This window comes from Dunckerocampus dactyliophorus, chromosome 2 (assembly GCF_027744805.1).
Source record: "Dunckerocampus dactyliophorus isolate RoL2022-P2 chromosome 2, RoL_Ddac_1.1, whole genome shotgun sequence".
NCBI classification, from domain to species: Eukaryota; Metazoa; Chordata; class Actinopteri; order Syngnathiformes; family Syngnathidae; genus Dunckerocampus; species Dunckerocampus dactyliophorus.
Genome location: NC_072820.1, coordinates 22,294,050 through 22,319,506, shown reverse-complemented (window position 1 = coordinate 22,319,506; position 25,457 = coordinate 22,294,050). Strand labels below are relative to the sequence as shown.

Genomic DNA, 25,457 nt, shown 5'->3' with positions numbered 1-25,457 from the left:
ACAATGTGCCGAGGTCCAATGAAAAACACAGCCGCGGGCCGTAAATGACAGCAGGGCTGGACTTTGGACACCTCTGCTTAGATGAACCAAATCAATTTGAACCGAACACAAATAGTGTTTGGTCCGCAACATATCAGAAAAGAGGCAAAAATGTTGATCACTGTTTTCCAATTCAAAGCCGATGTGTGTGAATATCTTGTTTTGATAATGATGAAGATAATGGATATTCAATATTCACATTTGAGTAGCTGAAATCAGAGGGTATTTACATTTTTAAATAAAAAAAACAATCAAATACCAAAATATTTGTGGAATAATTGGATGATTGATGAATCATTGATTCACTGATTAATTGTTGCAGCTCTACACGCAAGGTTCTGTTAAGCACAATATCCTTTATAGTGGTCCATCACTGGACTGCTGTACATTGTGCAGGCCGAGGGCTGACAAACAAACCAGCATTTGAGAGAGTGTGATGATAAGAAAAGGCCAAGGGGGAACCTGTTGACCTTCATGGTGTTATTTCCAAAAGTGCCCTGAGCACTAATAGGAGAAAGACAAGCTTCCTGGAGGAGCATGTGTTGGAACCAGCACTAGACCTTGCCTGATGTCTGAGCACAACACAAGAAGAGTGCTGACGGGAGGGTATCCATCCTCCATTGTGTCTCACACACACACATGCATGCATGAGAGATTGCAGTGTGCAGGAGGCTGTAATGCTGAATGGACTGTAATGTAATTCCAGCTTGGGCTGCTACAGGCCTGATGGAAATAGGATGAGGGGAAATGTGAGCTCCTCTTATCACCCTGGTTTAACCTTGTATGAATGTGTGTGTGGATTTGTTTTGACTTCCCTTTTTTTTGTCTATGCTTGACTTCATTAAGCGTGACAGGGTTTTAATGGTATAGGGTGACTACTCAGGTGAAAATTAAATGATCTTCACACCGTGTTCCAGTGAAACTGACAATTAACTGAAAGGCGCCTGTGGGATGATGTGTGAAGTACAGTAATGTGAAAAAACTATGGACATGTGTGGCGCCCCCTATGGGTTGTTGTCAGAATGCTTTGGATGACATGCTAGCATACAGCAGGGGTACCCGTTACGTCGATCGCAAAGGTAGTTTGGGTCGATCGCATAAACATCACTTTGTAGATGTCATAAGACATCAGTCAGCTGACATTAAGCTCTCCTCCTGATTCGCTAATGGCAAAGATTAAGTTGCAAACTACACGCGGAGATGCAACGTTCATCTTTATTATTCCGATTATAGATAAAGTAACACAGAGGTAAGATGCCTATATCTATCACAAAAGTTATCTGTTGAATTGTAGAGGCTAGTTGTGTAGAAAAATTGCTGAAACCATTTTAATATGTTGCCTTGACTTCGGCTGTATTGTCTTTTGCATAATCATTTTCATTTCTTGTATATTTGTAATGTTTGATAACAAATGCTTATACATGAACTGTGTGTCTAATGAACACTATGTAGCTATTTTGACTGACGTACTGTACTACCGGTACTCAGTTTATGTACATAACTATTGAGAAATTATGTGTAATTTTCTTTATTGCCATGTTGAATTGAATTGTGAATTGCTGAATGATATTAACTACTTTGATTACCTGTAAACTTTGAAACTGTGAATGTGAAATACTAATCATTAATATTTAGTACAGTAGTTTCAAAGTTGGCCGGTTAGATTTTATATGTACTGTATGTTGTATGCTTTATAGTAAGAGATAGAGCATGTCGACTTGTAACTCGCATGCTGAAAAGTGTGTATGCCTCTGATATTTATGTACAACGTACATGAATACTCATATTTTCTATGTTTATAGTAGGAGGTAGATCTTTGGGACTTTCATCTGTCATTTTAAAAGGAGCTTGCAAGCTGAAAAAGTGTGAGCAACCCGGGCATACATGTAATACAGATAACCTCAAGTTCTAACATTAGTAGTACATACAGACAATTAGTTGCTAAGTCCCACCTGTGCCCCTGCAGAGATGGTTTGCTTGGTGGCAGCCATATTTTTAAACCAATCTTGCTCAAATTGTACTCACATGCGCTTGTCAGTCCCCTTAAGGTGTGTACCAAATTTCAGTCATGCTGCGAGTGGGTGTTTTGTATAGCTGTGTGAAAAATTTCAAGTCAATCTGACCTCTGGGCTTTAGTAACAGCGCCACCATGTGGTGTTTCTGTCGGAAAAATAATAACACAGACCACAGTAGAGGGTCATTTCATTTGCTTAATATGATATTTTTGTCTTCAACTACTGTTAACTGAAAATATTTGTTTATCTACAACAAAAATTGTCTACTCTCGCGGCCCGGTATTGGCATAAAAATGAAATGTTTTTTTCCCTATAATGAATAATCACAGATTAGACATGTGATTAATTTAAATTTACACTCATTTACACTAATATATTTATATATTGTTATTGTTTTGAGACAAAAGTATGGTTGCTGACTGGTTGCCCTATGAAGTCCTTTTTATTTTTTTGCCAAATTCTATTTTATTTTTTCCTAAATTCTGTTTTGCTTTTTAATTCAGTGTTTTTTCTTTTTACACTTATTTTATCACGATAGATTGTGTGTTTACTTGTGTCAGTGAATAAAATGAGTAAATTCAAAATCCTTCCATTTATTGATGCAACACATCATTGGACAATTTTTCCCAGTATTTTAACATTTAACTTTTCATTGCTACAGAATCCTCAACAAACGGTCGTATTTGTGTTTGTGGTTAAAGAAGATGTAGGTGCAGATGCGAATGCAATTGTTTTATTAATGTAAGATACTTTTTGAGACACCCTTATTTCATTACCACTATTACAGGATGTGTGCGGTCTTATTTTGAAGACACGTGCGTGTGTTGAAAATGTACTTTGACTGTTGCTAAGTGAGATCACTAGCTGGGAGCCTCTTGCAGCCGTCAGCGGGCATGGGCATCCTAAAACCCTTGGTTGCATTGTCTAAAACACAACTTTGCCACACACACAGCCACGCTAGCATGCTCCGCTAAAATAAGCTTACCCAGACAGTTTACACCGGCTATTGCTGTATGTGAGCTCATGTTTTTCGCAGACTTACAGTATTTCAGGAGGGGGCTGACATGCCGCTATGAATGAGCGGTCCGCCACAAACGTTTTCACAACATGTCAATATAATGACAGACGGCGCCACAGTGTAGCTCCCCACATAGTCACACAGTGTCTGAACACATTTACCTGAACACATCAGCAGCAGTGCAATTCCAACACCATATATGTACTGTATCTCCCACTCCAAACAAACACATCTCTAGTCCATTCATTGCAACACTTCCTCATTGTCACGAGACAGCCCGCGAGATGCGTTCACTGACACCCTGAACATAACAACGACGTCTTTATTATACATGTATGGGTGGTCTAAATAAACAGAAATGCAATGAAAATCAATAAGTGGATATTCTAATCACTCACTTCATAACTCTTAATGGGGAATTACAATTTGCTGCATTTAAGTGTGCTAGGAAATCCCAGAAAATTCACTCAAAACATGTAAATTAATCTTAAATGACGTGGTGTCTTTGAACACAACTCCTCATTGCACAGTTAAAACTCTGATTCAAATATTCTGGTATTAAAGAATCCAGTGTTAGGTAAATACATTTTCAGACATGAATTTTCTTTCAATAAAATACAGTAAAAATGGGCATGTTTCAGACATGGTAATGGTAATGTTTAATTTATTTTGAACACGCATACAAGTTACATTGGAATACATCACATAGTACAATTCACTGTTCTACATGTCCAAAAAGGAGTAGGAAGAAGCAATGCTTATTTAATCCTACCCCTCATCCGTTTCACATCAAGTGCAATTCATTTGTTCACTTCCTGTATTCCAAATGTACTTTGCTACTTTCAAATACAAATACATACACAGGAAAATGATAAGGTAAGATAAGGTAACATAGTGTGACATAGTGATTAATCATGATTAATTAATTTGAAAACTGTGATTAATCTGATTTTAAAAAGTATGTATATATAGATATGTAGATCTTGACTATAAGTTGCAGGACCAGCCAAACTAAAAGTGTGACTCATAGTCCGGTAAATATGGTAATTATTAGATTTCTATTTGCAATACGTACAGAATATTTGAGCTGTGTAATCTGTGCTGATGTTCCTCTTTTTCTGGTACATTTTGTTCTCCTTCTTCAAGGGATATCTGCTTTCTATCTGTCACGCGGTCCACAGTTTTGTCCAGCATTTTAAAATACTCTATGTATTCATCTAGACCAGGGGTCACCAACGTTTTTTCTTGCGAGAGCTACTTTTAGAAAATGAAAATGGCCACGAGCTGCTCATTTTTGTAGAAATGATTTTCATACCTTATTTCAACCCAAACAGATCAAATATGCTTGTTTTACCAAAACATTCACAATATGCTGGTATCCACAACTCACATTTTATGTTTCAGAATACATTTCTTTCTAGTGTTCTCACATTATTAACTGAAAACCTTAATGAAAAGCAAGCTTGCAGGCACCTCATGTGGTTATGGGGGGCTACCTGGTGCCCGCGGGCACTGTGTTGGTGACCCCCGGTCTAGAGGCTCACTGACAAATGACTGGAAGTGCTATATTCATGTGCAGTGAACCCCTAATCCTGGGTGTTCTTATTTTTTTGTAACTCCATCTTCTCTAATTTTTAGCATTGACAAGCCCAAAGCTCTTTCCTTACTGCTGCACACTGCCGACATCAGCCACCCGGCTAAAAGCTGGGACCTCCACCACCGCTGGACCGCCTCTCTACTGGAGGAGTTTTTCAGACAGGTGGGTACCAATATTACCCAAATATTGGTTTGGTTTGGTTTAGTTTATTTGAACATGAAGGTTACAATGGAATACATCTCATGAATCATTTTTTTCACAGTTCCACATGTCCAAAAGGAGTAGGAAGAAGCAAAGCTTATTTAATCCTACCCCCCATCCATTCTACATCTAGTACAGTACATGTAGTTCACTTCCTGTATTCCATGTCATGTTTTCTGTGATAGTCAGGATAATAATACATAATAGATAACGGTAAGACACCTCCCCCCCCCATATATATATATATATATATATATATATACACACATACATATACATTAATAATAATAATAATAATAAATAATAAATAAATGTTTAAAATAAATATGAATACAGAAGAGAACTTTTTTTATAAACAAAAAAACCCCCCAAAAAATAACGAACCTGACAGAACATCAGTGTGATGATCAAGACTCTTCTGCCTTCTATTTGGCAAACATCAACTGCTTGTATTGTTTTTTTGAATTTGCTCATCTCTCTACATTGTTTGAGTTCCTTACTCAATCCGTTCCATAATTTAATTCCACACACTGAAATGCTGTGGGTTTTCAGCGTTGTTCTCGCGTATAAATGTTTTAAGTTTAATTTTCCTCTAAGATCATATTTCTCCTCTCTGATTGAGAAATACTTTATTAGGTTTTTGGGTAACGAGTTGTTATTAACTTTATACATTATTCTAGCGGTTTGTAAGTGTACTAAATCTGCGAATTTTAATATCTGCGATTTTAAAAATAGAGGGTTTGTATGTTCTCTATACTTGGCATTATGAATTATCCTCACAGATCTTTTTTGCAGTACAGTGAGTGAGTGAAGATTGCTTTTGTAATTATTTCCCCATATCTCCACACAATACATTAAATATTAGCTCTAGTAATCACCATACTGCCATTTTTGCTGTCTATATGATCCAAATTTTGCTGAGCAGTTTCCTTGAAGTACCTCATATAAGTGTAAAAATAAGTTCACCATAGTTAATCGTAAAACTTGAAAATACTAAAACACTATAGAGCGGAGTGCCCATTACGTCGATCGTAAGCTACCGGTTGGTCACGATGGTAGTCACAGTGACAGTAGCTACAAATAACTTTGGTCTTGTTGCGAGAGCCATCTACCGAGCTTTGAAGCAAAATTTACCAATCAAAATAGTCTTTTCTGTGTCCATTTTTGCTCAATATTTGTTCCCGCTCGTGGCTCCATTGTCACAGCTACTTCCTCAAAGTACGGTGTGGGAAGAGGGTCAAAGAGGACGTGTGCACGTTAATCATGCGTCAAAAATAAGAGTGCAGTTAAAGGAAACTTCCATTAACGTGTCATTAACGCGTTACCTTTGACCGCCCAATTTATAAATTCTAGTAATAGTACATATGTATGTTCTATGTTAGGAGGTAGATCTTTGGGACCTGGTCATTTTAAAAGTAGCTCGCAGGCTGAAAAAGTATGAGCAGCCCTGCTACAGAGTGACGTCTTAAACCGTCTTAAACAAGTTAAACACTGTTAATACTGAAATGTAAAAACAATCCAATGCAGTACCGGAACTGTCATTACAAATGATAATACCACATTCTTTGTGCGTGGCCCTTCTTTCGGAGACGAAAAGCTAAAGAAAAAGCAAAATAATCAATCCCCTGACATTTGCTGAGCTGATGTTTGTGGCTGTTTTTTGCAGCCATGCATTTGAATGCGGCCAAGCGGGGACAGTTGTTTAACGGGCTCCTCCATTATTAAAGTGTGCTTTTGCCATTATGGCTGCTGTTGTTATTGCATTTGCTATCACAAGGCTTTTGTCTCAAGGTACAGCGCAGTGTCAATAAACAGCCTCTCCGTGCAAGGCCGACTCCCACCTCTATATGTCAGAAAAACCCAAAGAGAAAATGAAATGCGCTCTAAAAGCCTGTGGATAGTACTACTTCATGTTTATGAGTGAGAGCTTTTCTGTTGTTTGTACAAAACACAAAGTAAAAATGTTTTTCCCAGGGGGACAAAGAAGCAGAGCTTGGCCTTCCTTTCTCGCCGCTCTGCGACCGAAAGTCAACAATGGTGGCGCAGTCACAGATTGGTGAGTCACTTCTCTGCCTACAGAAAGTTGACCTAGCAACAGCACATCAGGTTTATACAGCATTTCAGGGTAAGGTGGGAAAATGTTATCACTTTACTTGCACTAATGCCAAAACAACAATGACAAAAATACTAGGTTTTCCCATATAGTAGCCTCTGCTCTAAAACAGTGACTCCCACGGCACGTATGTCAGTGACGTATAGTGACAGGCAGAACAATGAAATACTTTTCCACTAGATGGCAGAAGGTGCATCATTAACCTGTGTAGCCACAACATTTTGGTTTGGGGGTGTTCATGAAATATGTGCCTTGGCTCAATAAAAGTTGGGAAACTGCTCTAATACAGTGGTTCTCAACTGGTGTGACTGCGGGATCCACCATCACCCCTGAATGTCAAGCAGCAACCCGAATTGCCGAAATGTTTCAACTCAAACTTCTCAAATATCTTCGATTTAACGGGACTGTTTGCAATGGTTATGCGGCTGCTTATAGGGCATTAACTTTCGAACGTGAGGAGTCTTCATTGTGGCGGAATTACCCCACACAACACAGCATGAACTGCAGCGGGGCACTCTTTTCCAGCAGATATCTGCAGCTGTGTGTCGGACAGACGGCACTTTAGGCCCCGTCTTGATGTCCTTTCCCTTCCACTCAAGCTCGACAAAGTCGCCCATGAACATTGCACTTACCTTGTGGCGGCGTAGGAAGCGAACAGCAGAGACAAGAATGGGAAGTGCATTCACGGACCTTGAGTCATTACATTTTATTTTTTTTTAGCCCAGGCAAAGACGCGTGACCCACTGAAAATGGCTCTGTTGTGGCCCACCAGTTGAGAATCACTGCTCTAATAGACGCTGTCCCTCCATTAATCACCAAATGTGTCGTCCTCTATAACAAATAAATGTCTCACCTCAGATAAATGCCACATTTTTGCCCTTCAGGGGAAAAAAAACAGGTGGTGGCACTAAATCAGTAATTACCAGAATACCATATTAGAAATATTGTAAGAAGTAAAAATTGGAAGAAATATAAAATATATTCATAAATAAAATAATTTATAATAATGATGACAATATATTGTTTAGTTACGTATCCTTATTTGTAAAGAAAATCTAGACATATTTATATAGTATTTTGATTTTATTATATACGTATATGATTATATACAGTATCTGATATATTTTTAAGTACTGTAAATATATATTATTAACAATACAATTTATTAGTACAAGGTCTCTGCAGATTTTCTAACTTCACAGAAAAGAACAAAAAACAGAAATAGAACAGAACGATGTTTTCCAGTCCCAACTAAAAAAATGTATGCCACATTTCATCACATTTAATCAATATACAAGCTTTAACGGTGTTTTTTTAAGATTAGATTAGATTTTGCTTTTGTCTGCATTTGAGAGAGAGAGCCACTATTTGAAGAAGTATGGCTGATTGTATTTCTATCACATTAGTTTCCTGGCTAGACGTTTGGTACGGCACCCAGTTTTGTTTTTTCTACAGTATTGCACTGCTTTATCTTTGACGTGCCATTTTTTAAGTTATGAATTATTAAAATGTGATGAAAAGATGTCAGTGGCTCTTCTCCTCAGGATGCACATACAGTAGTAGTACTTTGTAGATGTCATAGGACATCAGTCAACTGACATAAGCTCCCCTCCTGATTCGCTCTTGCTCCCCCAATGGTGAACAGACGTCTAACACTACACATGGAGATGCAGCTTTCATCTTTATTATTCCGATTATTACAACAAACACATCAAACTTGCATGTTGGACAGGAAAATGAAGACATCATGTGACTGTGCTGATGGTTTCATCTGCAGGCTTCATCGACTTCATCGTGGTGCCCACCTTCACCGTGCTGACCGACATGATGGAACGCATCGTGACGCCGCTCATGGACGAAGCCTCGCACTCGGGTTTCACGGGCTTTCGGCGCTCGAGGTGGGACTCGTGCCATCAGTAAATATCATCACACTAATTGTGATCATTCCAGAGGACTCTCTTGCAATAGGAGTGTATCCAATAGAAAGAAGTCTACCCGTCCTTATTTATATGCGTGGAAACATCCTCCCCTTTCATCCAGCACAGCTACTCACCTTCATATTGATATTGCTGAAAGTGACTACTACTTCAGATTAGAGAAGGGGTGTCCAAATTTCTTGTCCAAAGGCCGGAGGCTAAAAAAATAGTAGGCCACTTAGATACATTTTGTGCATTAAAGAAGCTAAAAACAGTGTAGGTCAATATCTGCTAAACTGTATAAACATGGCATCCACATCTTACAAAGCAAATTCATGTAATATCTAAGAATATACTGTATATCATTCATTAATAACAAATCAATTTTATTTTTAAATAAAAGGGCCGATACAAAATTGTTTTAAAGCCAGATGCATTGTCTACTATAACAAATAAACGCTTCACCTCAAATAAATGTTTTTGTTTTGCCCTTTCAGGAAAACAACAGGTGGTGTCGGACTTGTCTGCACCTGTCTAATCACCTGAGTGATTCTATGTACGCTCATTATGTTTGGCTGGGGACTAACTTTAAAAGCTCCAGCGATCACTGGTTTCGCTTCATAAAACACCATATACAGAAGAGATCAATGTTGACATGTTTAGCTACATGGTTGCCATATTTAGCGAGAAGCGGTGCGCATTAAAAGTGAAAGTCAGGAGGTTTTTCTTGCTTTACGTATCCGCCGTGCGGCACCTCCAATTATACCGTACACTGCCTGTGGCATGTACTATGTAACACGCTGTTCGTGAATTGATTGGCTGCGTAGCTAAATACGTGCAAACAGGATCTCATCATTGGCTGGACAGTGTTCGTCATTGTGTTGTTACCGCTTGATGTCCCCTGTCACTAATGGAGATGCATAGCAAAATGGTACCAAACAAATTGTTTATTTTATTCACAGTTCAGGTTGGATTTTATTTCGTTGCTTTGCAAGGATTTGCTGTGCACCGAGAAGACAAGATCTGTCCGTGATTGCGCACGCGTGCAGCTTAGAGGTCACGTTGTAGTTGAGTCTTCCCGGCGATGTTGTCAGGTCTAAATTGAGATCCATTATCCACTGCTTCGGTCTGTCCGGATATCTAGTTGATATCCCAACTTTTCGGTTTATTGCCACAACCTTCTACTATACACATGCAAGGCATGATTTATTTTCCAAACTCACAGGCAATGCAGCAGCTCCAGTATCTTACGTTACCTCCTGGTAGTGGCCTGAAACACTGTGATTGAGGCGCTGTGTCACTACACCAGAAAAGTTCCTCAGTGTTAGTTCCTACAATAACAATGTTGCTGTAGCTTGGTTCCTATGCAGGTCATGTTACGTAGAGCGTTGTTGGCTGTTTTTTTAGAAGGCTTTAGAGGTGGAATCAGTGAATCCCCATTACGTGCATTGTTAGCTGCCTCGTGCTATCTGTTTTTCTCGATTGAGAACGCACAGAATTCGAAAAGACGTGTGTTTATGTCTCACATAAGGATAGAGGATGCTGGGGAAAAAAAGTGCAGGTTTTCTTTAATGAAGAAACAAGCTTGAACTGTTTTATTAAGATATACTGTAGTATTTGTTATCTTTAAGTGTATCCTTGCTGTATTATTAATGTCTTAACTATCTAACTAACTAGCGGAGTGATAATGAAAAAGTGTGAGTGTGTAAAGAGCTTATTAAGCGGTGCCCCGGGAACAACCGTCCCATCTACGCATCGATATTGGCCTGCTTCTTGTGCTCAGCAGTCACCATCAGCATCACTCAACGGTCCGAGCTAACAGAGCGGAACTCTCAGACAGTGGCTACTGATTTGTCCTCCATGCACACCTGGGCGCTGATGGGCCGCATTGGACTCTGCTTTCCGTCACAGCACTTATTGCTGCTTTCAATCAAGTGTAACTGTCTCTTCTCGTCCGCTCACCCTGTTATCTCTCCCCTCTCATTGGTCAGACGGACACTTTGAGTCCAAAGTGAATTATTGCAACAGCTGCTAGATAGATTGCCTTTTCACTTGTGTTCAGATATTCATGATGCCCCAAAGGATGAATGCCACTGACTTCACTGATCTCCATCTTCTCTAATCCACTTATAGAGCTGTCAGATGATGGGACACACACTGTTACTAATGTATTCTATTGATTGTGATGCTCTCTCTCTTTTGTAAAGGGGGGAAAAAAGGCACAGAAACCAAAGCAAAGTCACCACAATGTAAAAGGAAATGCTACAAAAACGTTCCATTTTGTCATCACCATCAAAAGCCGTCAGTTCCAAATGTATAATAGCTGTGAGGAGCAAACTGCTCAGTCAGCATTAATAGCGCTGATGATTCATTGTAAACAACTACATCAAGACTTTCATACCAACAGCTGCGTAGCAACATTTTGAAACGCTTGCAGAGGTAGACACCTGGATGCTGACCAAATGCAGCGACTACCATTTTTGCAGTTAATGAAGAACTACATCATTGTTTTTGATGTTGTGCTAATGAGAGACCATAGCGATTGTTTGATTTTGTAGACCTTTTTTAGGAGACTCTGCAGTTTATTGAAACGAGGCATTAATTGGAGCATTTCAAGTAGATACACACACACACACACACACACACAAAACATGGCAACATGGCACAAATTTGCAATCATTTCATAGGTTTTACGGCATAGTATTGTGACATCAATTAGGTAAAAGCGGGGCTTTTTCATGTCACCATGAAAATACAGTTTTCTAAGCACTTTGAAATACTAAAATACATCAAAATTACAATTTATTATTTTATGTGTTTGTCCTGCTCCAGCTTTTTGGGCAGTAAGAATTTTGGAAAATGTGTACAATAAATAAACCTGAAAATTCTCAAAAATAAAATAAAATAACATCTTGAATTTTTTTAATCAGTGGTTTTCTCATTAAAAGACGCACGGTGACTGAGTGGTTAGCATGTTGGTCACACAGTCAGGAGATCGGGAATCTCTGCTTGGGCATTTCTGTGTGGAGTTTGCATGTTCTCCCCGTGCGTGTGTGGGTTTTCTCCGGGTACTCCGGTTTCCTCCCACATTCCAAAAGCATGCATGTTAGGTTAATTGGAGACTCTAAATTGTCCATAGGTATGAATGTGAGTGTGAATGGTTGTTTGTCTATATGTGGCCTGCCATTGGCTGACGACCAGTCCAGGGTGTACCCCACCTCTTGCCTGAAGTCAGCTGGGATAGGCTCCAGCATACCCCCGCTACCCTAATTAGGATAAGCGGCGTAAAAAATGAATGGATGGGTTTTCTCATTAAAATAATTAAATAAAATTGTTAAAAGTTTCCAAGAACATTTTAGGAAGACATCACATCTGCCTGCCAATTTCATTTGAGTCACTACATTTTTACTATTGTTGATATTTTTTACAAATGTTTTGCAATACAGCCTATCAAAATAAGAGCGCAGGACAGGAATTGTTCGCTCCTGTCCTGCGCTCTTATTTTGGCGGGCTACAGTTCTGGCTGGGAGGATTCTGCAGTCGCTTCACCCCAGGTGGTTGCTATGCGGCTGTAGGCAATTGACATTAGCGGGGTTTATAAGCCCACCACCGCCTTGAGTACGGTACTGGCTCATTGTTCGTCGTCTCCGCACCGGTGCTGTCACCTAGAGTTACTTACCTGTTAATACTTGTGAGCTGTTGTTGTCCAGGGAGGTTTTTCCTCTGTTGCTTTCTGTTTTGCTCCCGTTCTTATGTGAATTCCTGCGTCTGCGATATTAAAGACTCTTTATTTCTGCACGCCACCGCCTCGTCTCTGCATACTGGGAGTCAAGCACTCGACAGCCTCAACTCATCCTTGACAGACCGTGACACAGCCTTTTGAAAGCCATGAATAATATTCCCATCCACGTCAGATCAACTTTTTGCAGCTCTGTGCTAGGGTTGTGAACGATAAACCTTTGCGACCGGGTATCCGTTTTGACAAGCGAGAGATACAGCTGCACTGGTAGAAACCTCTGGGATTGATAAGAATCAGCCATAAATCCATAGATTAATCGATTTTAGAGACATGCGCCGGGTATCGCAAGACTAGCAACCGGTTGAGAGTCCGTCTTTTTAAACAACGCGAGAGCCCGGGCAGCCGGCGAAAGGGTTGTCACGCATTCACCGTGGTTTACTGTGACTGAAGATGAGAATGGATATAAATACTTGTAATGCGTACATTCTAGCAATCTAATTGATCATATCATATTGTGTAAAACTAAGACAGGGACAACATGAAATTAAAAGCACTCAATGAATACCGAGCCGCCATGTACAATTACGAGCCTGGAGTTTGTTTTGCAGAGAAGATTGTACTGTATGTCGTTGTTTGCTGGCATGGATTAACTTGAGGTTGTGCCCAAATCCAACAAACAAATATTCATATTAGCATATTAGTAACGTCATCAAATCTTATCTTTATACCTTATGCTTTATGCACCGTGGGAGAAAGTTAGATGGCACATTCAAGGACCCTCGACAGGTTGCCACTTCTAACTCCATATTATTTCTAACTGTATATTATTTTTTTAATAAAATAATGGCCCATGTTTCCAAAATTTATATCTATTTACATAAACTTTGATGTAGTTATTCAATTTTTTTTTCTGTTTTAAAAAAAAAAAATTAATCATTCCACCTGAAAGTTTGGGTGGTTGGGGACCCAAACAGCATGCTTGGGGATGTGATGTTCTGTTTTGCACATTTGAAAATACTGTAAGAATGCCACTTTTACAGAATCGGCTTCTTATATTTTATAATGCAAGATTAATGTCTACATCAACAAACATTAACCACAGAATCAAATTGAATTTAATCGAATCGAATCATTAGTACACTGTATCGAATCATTCTGTTTTTAAAATATATTGTTTTTGAATCGCATCGTAACCTGTGTGTCTAGATTCTAATCGAATCGTCCATCACAAAGAGATTTACATCTCTATTTTGCAGTAAGAAACAGAAGAACATGCTAATGTCTGACCACATAAACATCGTTTGCATTACCACTGTGCGCTAGATCATTTCCTTACGTGTGTGTGTGTGTGTGTGTGTGTGTGTGTGTGTGTGTGCTTTGCTTGTGTCCAGTCTGAACAGTATTAGCTCGGAGGAGGCCAAGAGGCACAGCGTGAAGAGTATGGGCTGCGACAGCTCCTCGTCGGGTCAGGGCTCCCTGCTGGCCGTCGACATGAAGAACTTTAAGGCGCTGTGGAATGAAGAAGTCTTTCAGAACAGGGAGCGGTGGAAAGCGCAGGCTACGAAAGGTGGGGCGTCAACATTTTAAATCCACCAAAACTGGCTGACAAATGGTTTTGCTATATTTTTTGCTTCACTCATTGAATCACCATACTTTGTGACCCTCACTAGCTTGCAAATTGACTGTTTACGCTGGTAGCATCTGTGCACACCCACACACACACTAAACACCTCAAGTTTAAATAAATACAAATCCTAACAAACCTAATTTAAAATCACTTCTTTTTAGTTTCCTCTCATTTAAAGAGCAACTGGATTTGTTTTTGTTCTGGAGTTTAACCAATGTGAGCAGCAGTTAACTAGAATGGCGCTAAATAGAGCATAAACCTCCACCAATGCTGCTAACAAACAAATAATTGCACATGCTAACCTGTCGCTGCCCTCCATGTGGACCTCAGAGGCGGAGGAGCGAGCGAAAAAGGAAGCAGAGGAGCAAGCCCAGCAGGAGGAGTCTATGGGTCCCCAAGAGGACAACACGGAGTCCACTAAGCGACTTGAGCCAAAAGACGGCAAGAAGGAGGGGGATGCGCAGTCCAAGCAGGCCTCGGACACACCACTCGACACAGGAGAAAAAGCACCACCAACAGCGGGGGGCTCTGCGGCGCACAAGAGTCCCTCACTGCAGAACGGTACTAGCACCCACTAAGACAAATAATAAGATCTTTTTTTAACATTTTATGTAAAATATCTTGACCCGTTAGGAGAATTGTCTGAGAGTGCGGACTCTCCAGGAAATGACGAGACCAAAAACGCAGTGGTTGATGGTGAGTTTACAACAATATTTAATAAATACACTTTGGAACCTCCAAAGTCTCATTTCAAACATTTTGAGGAAAAATATGCCTCAAAAGTTGCACATACCGTAAGCTTAAATTAAGATGAACCTTACATATTTTGCTTTTTCTTCAGCTTGTGTGAAAGATTTTATTTTTTTTAAATAACAGCCAAAAAGTGGTATGCTTGTCTGTGTCCTGGCTGCTCAGTACAATATGTCTAAAGAGACAAGTCAACATCAGTAAAAGACGGATGAATGATGGATGAGTTTAACCAGCCTGTCACCCAAAAAAGGCTACCAGTGATGGGAAAGACGGGACAAAAATGTATGATGACAGCCACTGAGCAGGAAATGGAACTTTTGCAATATGAATTGTGAAACAGTGCAGTAAAAGTCCTGGCTGCGAGGTACAATACGACAAAAGTCGGAATAATCGCTAATGAAAGACATGCTAATCACTGTTGCTGTAGTACACTGCTGAAGGGGATGTCATGCAACTTCATGTCAAAAACTCCGAACTATCCCTTCAATAATTTCTTGAATCCGACCTAGTACAGTAGGTTGTTCATTCAAATTCAAATGAAATTTGAACTTTGAGTGTTTAAACAAGAGAGAAATGTGAAAAAATGTTAATGTCTGTCTGAGAAACGTGTATAAAGTGTATGGTGAGAGGTTTTACAGCCTTAAAACATATATAATCATTGTTAAAAAAAAAAAAAAATTCTGGCTACTTCAGGATTTCACTTATTGTGGCCTATTTTGGGAACCTATCCACCGCGATAAACGAGGAAGCACTGTATTAATATTGAATCCTAATGAATCAGGACCAATTAACCGCCATGAACGAGGGACGACTGTCTACACTTGTATGACAGGTATTAAATGTCTATGGAAACCCGTTTCCGCCACTGAGAATAAAATATCCCAATGGTCAGTCATAATTATGAGATAAAAGTCAAAATTATGAGATGATAAAGTCACGGTTATGGGGTAAAAAGTTGAAATTATGAGATAAAAAGTCATAGTTATGAGATTTAAAAAAAGGCAAAATTACAAGATAAAAGGTCATAATTATGGGACAGGAAAGTCATAATTATGACATCAAAAGTCGAAATGATGAGATCAAAAACTCCATGTACCATGTGAAGGCGGCGGCACATGCACAGTTTTTATCTGATAATTTGGATTTTTTTAATCTCATTATTATGACTTTTTATCTCATTATTTCGACTTTTTGTCTCATAATTATGACTTTGTTGTCTTATAATTACCATTATTTTAAATCTCACAATTTCGATCTTTTATCTCATAATTATGATTTACCATTGGGATTTTTTTTTCAGTGGCGGAAACGAGTTTCTCTAAATGTCTGTCACGCGTCATCAAAGGGTGACTTTGTTTTTGTTTTATTTAGTTGTATTGTGATAAATGTATTTTTACGTTTTCATGACAAGTGAAGAATGTGAAACCATTGGCTGTGTACTTTATAAAAAGGGTTTACACGCAGGTGAATTCACTTCACAATGTTTGACTTTTGAGGTTCCACTGTATTAAAATATTGTTTGATTTTTTTTCAAAGGTCACCCATGTTTTTCCTCATATTTTTCTGTTTTTTTTCTCTCGGAAGCGGAGATGGCAATGGAATAAACAAGAGGGAAATCACGGCCAAGAACCACCAGAGGGGGCAAAAGTCATTCATTGGACTTTGTCGCCCCCTATAGGAGAGCGACAAACTGACACCCTTCTTTTCCTGTGTTGTATTGAGTACGTGTTTTGATTTCTGCCATACGTCCCTCCTCCTTAGACATTCACATGTGAGATTTGATGGCTGCTGCTTTTACTTGTAGTTATTGTATGTCAAATGTACATTTAACTCTTGGATTTAGCCTTTGTACAAGTTTGCTACCAGCGCTGCTTTCAAACTCTCTAACAGAAGCAAAAAGGGAGAAATTGTTCATGTGTCCTCCCTCCCTCCTCATCCTTACTTTCATGTTATGTAAATGGATGGATTTTAATGGAAGCTTTTGTCACATAAAACACGTTTTTTTTAAAAACATATCACACACAAATGCATATACAAATCTTTTTGTCTACCTTATTTGTTTACGCCCTATGTGTGTGTGTGTGTGTGTGCACGCACGGGCGTGCGTGTGTACGTGTGTCACTCATCACGATGCCTTCTTACAAGCTTGTTCCCTGTTCATCCATCCTGCTCGTATCTGCTTTTAATGTAATTCATTTCATCTGTTGCAAATAGAAGATGCAAATATTGCTTATGATGCATATGTAATATAGTGTAACAAACATCTGCTTTCGCTGTATTTGTAAATATACTATAACTGGGATTGCTAAGAAGAAGGGAAAAAAGCATTTGGGCAGTATTTGCATTACAAATCAGATGTTTCCCTTGTAATTGTACACTTTTATTCATTTCCTAATTATATAAATTATTTTTATTTTGTTTTATTTTTATTATTTTAAAGGTGCAGTCCCTCTTCGGCTCCAATAAAACTTTTTTTAAAACCAAAAATCACAAGAACACCACCAGCTACCACATGCTACCAGTAGTGGTTTAAAAGAATAAATGTCTATATTTGTCACAGTTCAAAGTTCAACTTTGTTCAGATGACGGGTGTTCATGGCTTTCAATCACGGCAGTCTGGTGCGTACACAAAAACAACCATAAACAATTTGGAGGCTGGGGCGTGGCTTGCAATGATGGAGCAGGAAGAGGGCGGGATACCTAAGAGCACCTTTAACTACAAAGTTATATACAGTACATAGGGATTGCAGAACCTTGTGGATTTTTTTTTTTTTTTTTTTTACCTTTTTCTGTTTAAATATACACAGTCATATTTTTTTATAGGACGTAATGTGCTGTTGCTGTACAGTGTGTGTGTGTGTGTGTGTCCACGCTACTTTCTACCTGCAGCCCCATTGGCTGGTTGTGTGCCTCTGACATGTACTTTCGTTCGGTCCGACCATGTTGATTTTAGCAGCTGGACGTGCTGTATTTGTTCTTCCTGTGTCGTTTCTTTGTGCTTTCCTACATATTTTCTCCTCTTGTTGGATTGAGTGTTGCCGTCTCTCCTCTGTATTCTTCTACTTTGAAGGATTCAGTGATGATTTAGAACAAACACACAGCTTGTGTGGTGTTGTGGAGTAGCCTCTTTCCTCTGTAATCTTTCTCACGCTGCTCTGTGGCTGTCCAGCGAGCCACTCATAATGACGCTGCGTTCACACGTTTCATGTTTGCTTCTGTTAAAACCAACTATGCTGTGTTTGCTCTGCTAGTACACGTTGCTTGGTCAAGTCATCATGTGACAAATATGTAAGAGAAAATGCTTTAGAGGTGGTGTCTCTCTGCGGTTTCCCTCTGTGTGTGTGACAGCGGTGCTCTTTAAAAGTCTGTGTTTGGCCTTCGGATTTTACAATCCAATACAATCAAATATGCAATTTGCAATGAGTGTAAAGCGCTGATTATGTGAAGGGGGAGTAAGACGTCCTCCTTCAATTCTTCAAATCTAGTATCACACCTCAGGAAGAATCACTCGAAGTCACACGCAGTGCTATGTGGAAAAATAATAAGAAGCAGCCAACGGTAGTGAAAAAGCTACTAAGCTACATACCCAGTTTATAATTTCACTGATTGTATTAGACCAAACTTTCATACCTGCCACTTTACTTCCTTGTTATACGGATGTTTGTGCTACGTAGAAATGTGCAGCTTTCCAAATTGTATCGTTGCTGTTGACACTAGGAAGACATGTTATTTTAGTTGACTATTGGTCAGGATTTTTAATGTCGTTCCTTTAGACCAAATGTTTAAAATATACAGTACATGGGCCTTTTTCTATAACTTACAATGCATATTGCAGTATTTGCCTTATTTTGCACAAACAGTGTTTATTTGTGAAATGCATCCAGTGGCATCACAGTAAAAGAAGCGTTACATGACATGATGTTTTGAGGGAAGCGCTGCGACGTATATTGGTATCGGTTGATACCGGTGTCATCGGCATATCGGGTATCTTTAAGAAAGCCAGTATCGAGCATCTATGTGGAATGTTTGAGTTACTTCATGTAACATGTCTTGCAAACTCTTTAAAAGTACATTTTAGAGCCTTTTTGTGAAATCTAAGCTGGTAAATGTGGCAGGGTATAAAAATAACCAACTCAACAGGAGGCATACGGCTCTGTTTCATGTAATATGTCACAAAAGCTCATTAAAAGTATGTTTTAGAAGCTTTCTGTGAAGTCTAAACTGGTATATGCAGCAGAATAACATAACTCATGACAACCCAGCAGAAGGCATTTTGGTTTGGAATATTTATGTCAACCTGCTTTTACTTCATGCATGTGTTCTTTACTGCATACAAATACACCCACGTGAACACAGGAGTCCACACCGAGTGTTGCTGTTCAGTCTTCTGGTCTGGACAAAAAAAAAAAAAAAGGTACTTGGTATGCACTTTGGTACTCCAATTTTCCAAAACGCTCATAAAATAGACTTTTAAAGAGCGCCGTTGTCACACGCAGAGCAGAGGGACAGCACTTCCAACGCATTTTCTTTTACATATTTGGCGGATGATGACTTGACCAAATGAAGCGTACTAGCAGAGAAAATGCAGACCCAAACCGCACCAAAGTTCACTCGCATGCGGAGGGAGGCCCATCTGTCAAGAGGTCTCGGGGTTCGGGTGATAGCGCTCACACTTGACAGAATGATGCGCACTAGCAGAGCAAACGCAGCATACATCCTTTGAACCAGTACAAACATGACAAGTGCGAACGTAACCTTGCTGTCTTCTCCATGTGGTGTTTTTGTAAGCGTTTCTATATGTTGTTTGTTCTTAAAATCCTTTGTCCTCCACCTTTCCTATTTCTTACACGACTGATCTCACTGGCCATGACTTTGAGGTCAGATGGATGTAGAAGAGTGTGAGGTTAAAAACGCCGGAAAATACTTAAATGTGCATTTCTGATCTCCTCACTGTGACCTGCTCTGCTGATGAATGAGTGTGTGTGTGTGTGTGTGTGTGTAAGAGAGAGAGAGAAAGTGAGTGATGTGGTGGACTGAATGAAAAGTGCTGACACAATCACAAATGCATTTCGGATAAGCACTTTCTTAACATTAACGATCCGCTGACTGAACAGAGGGAGGGAAAATTGCTGTGCTAGATTAAAAACAACAAAAAAAGATGGATTCCAAACAGTAAACTCTCAAATCTCTTGACTGAGGGGGTATACTGCGAAAGTGGCTCAACAAACCAGGGCTTTGTGCTCAAGATGCAGCTCAACAAAACCTAAGTTCCGAAAATAATGCACGGTGGTTATCAGCTCACCTTGTCAGGTCCGCTTCAGCTTTGCGCTCAGTGCGCATTCACATATTAACACTCATCCATTTAAAACATACATAAATTGGAGCAGCAACTCTTTTTTTAATCCTTGAAATATATTTATACTGTATTTTTATATTTTACTGCACTGAATTTTGGAGTGAAGTACTTGGTGGTCACCACTATGTGGCAGTGTTGGCATGTTTTGTGGCGACTTTTCCCCTTGTGACAATTTTTTCTTTTTTTGTTAGAATAAAGAAGTGTCAGAGTGTTTATTCCTCCAGCAAATATTGGAATATAAGAAGACTAACGGGCTGAGTGGTCACACAAGGACTGCTGTGACATATACGTCTGACAACATTGGCCAGGTTAATGTTTCATATTGCATTTTATTCCTGGTGCACTGCTCAAAATGTTAACAAATGTAGCATATTCCCTCAGCTGAAAATCTATATTCTTTATAGAGAATTTCATCAGGGAATGCTAGCGAATCAGTGTGATCTCGAAGTAGCCACCTCCGTTGTAGTGCTGCTCAAATTATTCTGATGAATTACACTTGGTCGGGACCAGGTTATGAGTTTAGCCTAAGTTACCATGGTGACATAGCTGCTATAAAAGAGAGCCACCTTCATTGAACAGGCAAGCCCAGCTTTAGACTCAACACACCTTGCTAACACACTGAGCTCGCTTCACAGTATACCCCCTAAATCTGCAAGTCTGTGTGTGTGTGTGTGTGCCTTTGTGAGACTAGGGTATTCTGCGAAAGTGGCTCAACTATCCCAGGCTTTGTGCTCAAGATGCAGCTCAACAAAACCTAAACTCCCCAAACAGAATTAAACGGTACTGCAACGGTGGTTCTCAACTGACTTTTGTCAAGTCCGGTTTTCGGCTTTGTGCTGAGTGCGCGTTCACATGAAAGGGGGCGTTTGACGTCACATTATTCTACTTCCGCTCAAAAAAGTAGCCATCCCGGCGGGTGTATTTTATTAAAAATGAGTAAGTAATTATTATGGAGCGTTATGAGGAGTTCCCAAAAGATTATGACTGCTAAAAGCAACAATGTCACCGCCAACAGAGCGAGGGAGGACTGCTAGCAGAATAATGCTGAGCATGTAATGTGCAAGTTAACACTTATATTTTATACTAAATATACCCTGCTAGTCTTTTCATTTATCAACATTGCACAAATTTGACATTTGAACACGTGTCCATTAAAGAAAATAAATAAATTGGAGCAACAACGGCATTTTTTAATCTTGAAATAAGTCTTCTTGTTGTATCTCGTTGTGACCTCCCGATGTCAGTGTTGATGTGTTTTGTGGCGACCTTTTCAATTTTTTCTGACTCATTTTTCCTTATTATAAACATGTTTTTTCTTCCAGTTGATCGATTCCCCAGAGTGCTTATTCCTCCAGCAAATATTGTAATATAAGAAGACTAACGGGTCGAGTGATATTTACGTCCGCTAACGTTGTCTTAATTATTAAAATTTACATTGCATTTTATTCCTGGTGCTCATGTGAGCATATCCAGCGTATTCCCTCGTCTGAAAATCTATCTCGCTTACAGATGGATAATATATTCAGGGAATGCTCTTTTTTCCAATTTTTTTCTCCATGTCCCCTCGGGGGCGACGTAGGTTCTAAATAAATGGTGACGCCATCTCCGAATTAGCTAAACAGTGAAACAGGCTCTAATTAGTTGCTATGGTGATTTAAAAGAGAGCTACCTTTGCTGAACACGCAAATCCGGCTTTCCACTCAACACAGCTCGCTAACCCACTAATCTCGCTTCGCAGAATACCCTCAGAGCGACTGAAAGGGTGTGTGTTTGTGTGGGCGGGTGCATGCATGTGTGTGCATGCATGTGTGTGTCACTGTTCCATTGTGCCACCATGCTATGTGACTGCACATCTGTATCAATAAACTGGACTCAAAGGGCTCAGATCATGTCAGCATGTCCTTCTTCCTCCAGCAAGGCTGCAAGCGGCTATGCGGCTATGCAGCAACCTATGTGAAGATATTATATATGTTTCTGACAGGCGGGTATTTTTAAATTGTACGTCATTACGTTGACCTACGCTGCGTGTCATTAGCTGCAACACTGTAGACCGGCCTCTGTCTGGATTAAAGGTCAGTGAGTTCATCTGCGTGCCCCTCACCCCCACAAAGTATAGTTCAGAATTGAAATGGGTGTGCTCATTAGACATTGCAATGTTATGTAAGAGGAGTTTCCGTCTGACAGGTAAGAATCAGTCACTGTTTTGTTTTGATTGTTTTACTATAAAATGCATACTGGAAGTGTTTTCTGTTATGTTCCTTTTTATGCCTTAGTTGCTGTGGTTAGGCTCTTATTTAGGTAGTTCTTCCTGTTTTGCCCCGTCTGTGTGTGCGTGCTTGGCTTTTTCCTTTATCACTCGCACCTGTTGCTAATTTGAGTTTTCCTTTTATTTAGTTCAGGTGCGTTCTTCTTAGTTTGTCATTGCATTGTTTGTGAAAGCCGGATACGGTACTGCAAACCTGTCTATCTTGCGTTCCTGCTGCTGCACAGCAGATATTATTAAAAGATACATTTTTGCTGCAATTGGTTCCTGCGCTCTGCATCCTGGGGTCATCGCCACAACACCACAAGCCAAGACGTGAGAGAATGCAATGACCAGAAGAAGACAACCTCGCCGAGAGCCATTTCTGGACCTGGCAGGTCCTAAAGACAATGGAGGAGGAGTGCACGCTGTTCTCTCTAGAGGAGATGGAGCACATGGTGTGGGGGCCGGACGGCATGTGTGGGTGTCCCCGGGACCTGCTAAAGACGCAGCAGACCGTCTGCAATGCCGACACACGTCTCAGCTGGCTTCAGCGAGGGCTTCACGCTGTTTGAATGGGAAGCCACGCTCTTCCTCCTCGTCACGCCAAGCTGAGGTACAACTCCCTCCTCGGTGTTGCTGAGAACCGGCCAATGGCTCAGCCCACTATGGTCCCCACTCGGCGTCAGCACAACGAGCTCCTCCTGCCCTCCTCCGTTTCACCATTGGTTCTCACACAACACCAAAGGAGGTCAGTTTCCTTCTGATTCCCGGGCCCTGATGCTCCAAGCTCCTGCTGCCCTCCTGTGTCCTGCTGTCCTCCCCCCACTCCCACACCTCGGCTCGAACAACTTCAAACTCGCCCCGTGCTGGCTCCACGCGGTCTGAAGCCACCGCTTTCCACGGATTCTACACCAAGCCATCTTGAGCTTCAGATCTGCCCGGTGCCCGCCCCACAGCATTACAAGCCCATTCTGGCACCATGGTTGAGGCCCCCTGCAGAAGGCGTCCTGCTGGTTCCACTGCCAGCTTCGCCGGGCTCACCGTCCCGGCCATCCCCCGGAGGAGTCCTGCTGGTTCTGCTGTGCTCACCTTCCCGGTCCTCCCACCACCCATCCCTCTCTTTGACTTTGGACTTCCAGGACATCTGGGATACATCATTGAGGGGGGTACCGCCCTGTATGTGACTGCTTTACAGTCCATTTGTTCCCTTTTTATTCCACTGCAAACCTGTCTTTGCCGAGTTCCTGCTGCTGCACTGCAGCTATTATTTAAAAAAAAAAAAAAAGTTTTACTTGCAATTGGTTCCTGCTTTCTGCATCCTGGGGTCGTCACCACAACATCACAAGCCAAGATGTGACCAAATTGCACTCTTACAATACAAGACAGGCTTGAAAAAATACTGAGCTAACTTCTACTAAAATAGATTTCCATGACATTAGGTGGAGAGCAGGGTGCAAGAGCCAGAGACAACCCACAGGATCATTTTTGTGTTTATTTACTCTTGATTTCCACAACTTTACATTACAACTAATAGCTGATTTTTATTTAGATTTTTACAAATAAAAATACTGAAATAACTACCACTAAATACAATTTTAATATTAACCCACTGGATAAAGTTACTAATATATTTATCCTCACTAGGGTCGTGGGTATGCTGGAGCCTATCCCAGCTGGCTTTGGGCGAAAAGCAGAAAAAGACTGGTCGCCAGCCAATCACAGGGCCCATATAGACTAACAACCATTCACAAATTTAGAGTCACCAATTAACCTAACATGCATGTTTTTGGAATGTGGGAGGAAACCGGAGTACCCGAATAAAACATTTTTTAAACATTTTGTATTTAATTTCTTGTTCCCTTTATTTCCCAATGGATAAGAAATAAATCAATATCACAATCCAAGCCTATGAAGTTATGAAGGGGTCCAATTTGATGCTATTTCGTTAGAAACCACTGGATGTCGCTGTTGTCACTTAAAGCCACATTAGTGCCTTCGAGGCCTTGAGGCACTAATAATACTATCGTAGTGGTGGACTTCTGTGAGGTGTGTCTATGTCAAGATTGTGTGTGTGTGTGTGGAGGGCATCACTCCTTAGACACACACACAACACTACATTAGACACACACAAACACAACAGCAAAATTCATCTTGGGCTGCATGCATATTCATGCGATTCTTGATGGCGCTGGTGGAGGGACGTGTGCGAGGCCTCGCGCTGCTGAAGCAGACGGCGAATGTTAATTCAATTACACGGCAGCTGTTCCTCTCTGCCCGTTGGCCACAGTGTTTGCACTACAGCAGCAATCTTCTATTAGCTCTGCCGCCATTAAAGCACATTGCCAAGCGTCACCACGAGGGCCCGCAGCATTTTAAAGGCATTGTTTTTGTGTGCGTTGTTGTGTTTGGATGCTAGAATGTGACTTATTTGTCTTTTGGCTCACTGCTGATTTACAGAGGCTTTGTTTTGGCCCATTACTCTATTTAATAGTCAATCTGCTTGCAAGTGAGATGTGCGAATGAGCTGCTACACTTCATTCCAGACATGCTATACACACACACACACACACACACACACACACTTTTATCTTATGGATGTGAGTGCGCTGGCTTTATTCTCTGCACGCTATCACATACTTCACATTGCTGCTTTACATGTGTAAATACATGCATCCATCCGTCCATGCATGTGTGTGTGTGTGTGTGTTGGTATTTGTGCTCCACCCCACCTCCTGTCCCGACTCGGGCTGAGCTCCAGCAGTACAGCTCGCTGGCGGAGGAAGGAGGCAGAAGGCATTCGCCAATCTGTCCTCTCGTTACTTGTCTGTATATGTATGTGAT

At 40.5% G+C, this 25,457-nt stretch overlaps 1 protein-coding gene across 11 annotated transcripts in view; it reads left to right on the top strand.

The window, feature by feature from the left end:
- The window catches only part of pde1cb (phosphodiesterase 1C, calmodulin-dependent b), a 147,309-nt gene extending 124,977 nt beyond the window's left edge, over positions 1-22,332 (top strand). For 3 of the 11 annotated variants that reach the window (XM_054769311.1, XM_054769309.1, XM_054769316.1), the window contains 7 exons: positions 4,711-4,831; positions 6,845-6,926; positions 8,761-8,881; positions 14,030-14,205; positions 14,596-14,826; positions 14,899-14,961; positions 16,605-22,331. In XM_054769311.1, coding sequence (XP_054625286.1) covers positions 4,711-4,831; positions 6,845-6,926; positions 8,761-8,881; positions 14,030-14,205; positions 14,596-14,826; positions 14,899-14,961; positions 16,605-16,693 — 883 coding nt within the window. In that variant the 3' untranslated portion in view covers positions 16,694-22,331. Of the gene's footprint in view, positions 1-4,710; positions 4,832-6,844; positions 6,927-8,760; positions 8,900-14,029; positions 14,206-14,595; positions 14,827-14,898; positions 14,962-16,599 lie in introns of all 11 variants that reach the window. The other 8 variants (XM_054769308.1, XM_054769315.1, XM_054769317.1 and 5 more) reach the window with 6 other exon arrangements.
- The last annotated feature ends 3,125 nt before the right edge of the window (positions 22,333-25,457 follow it).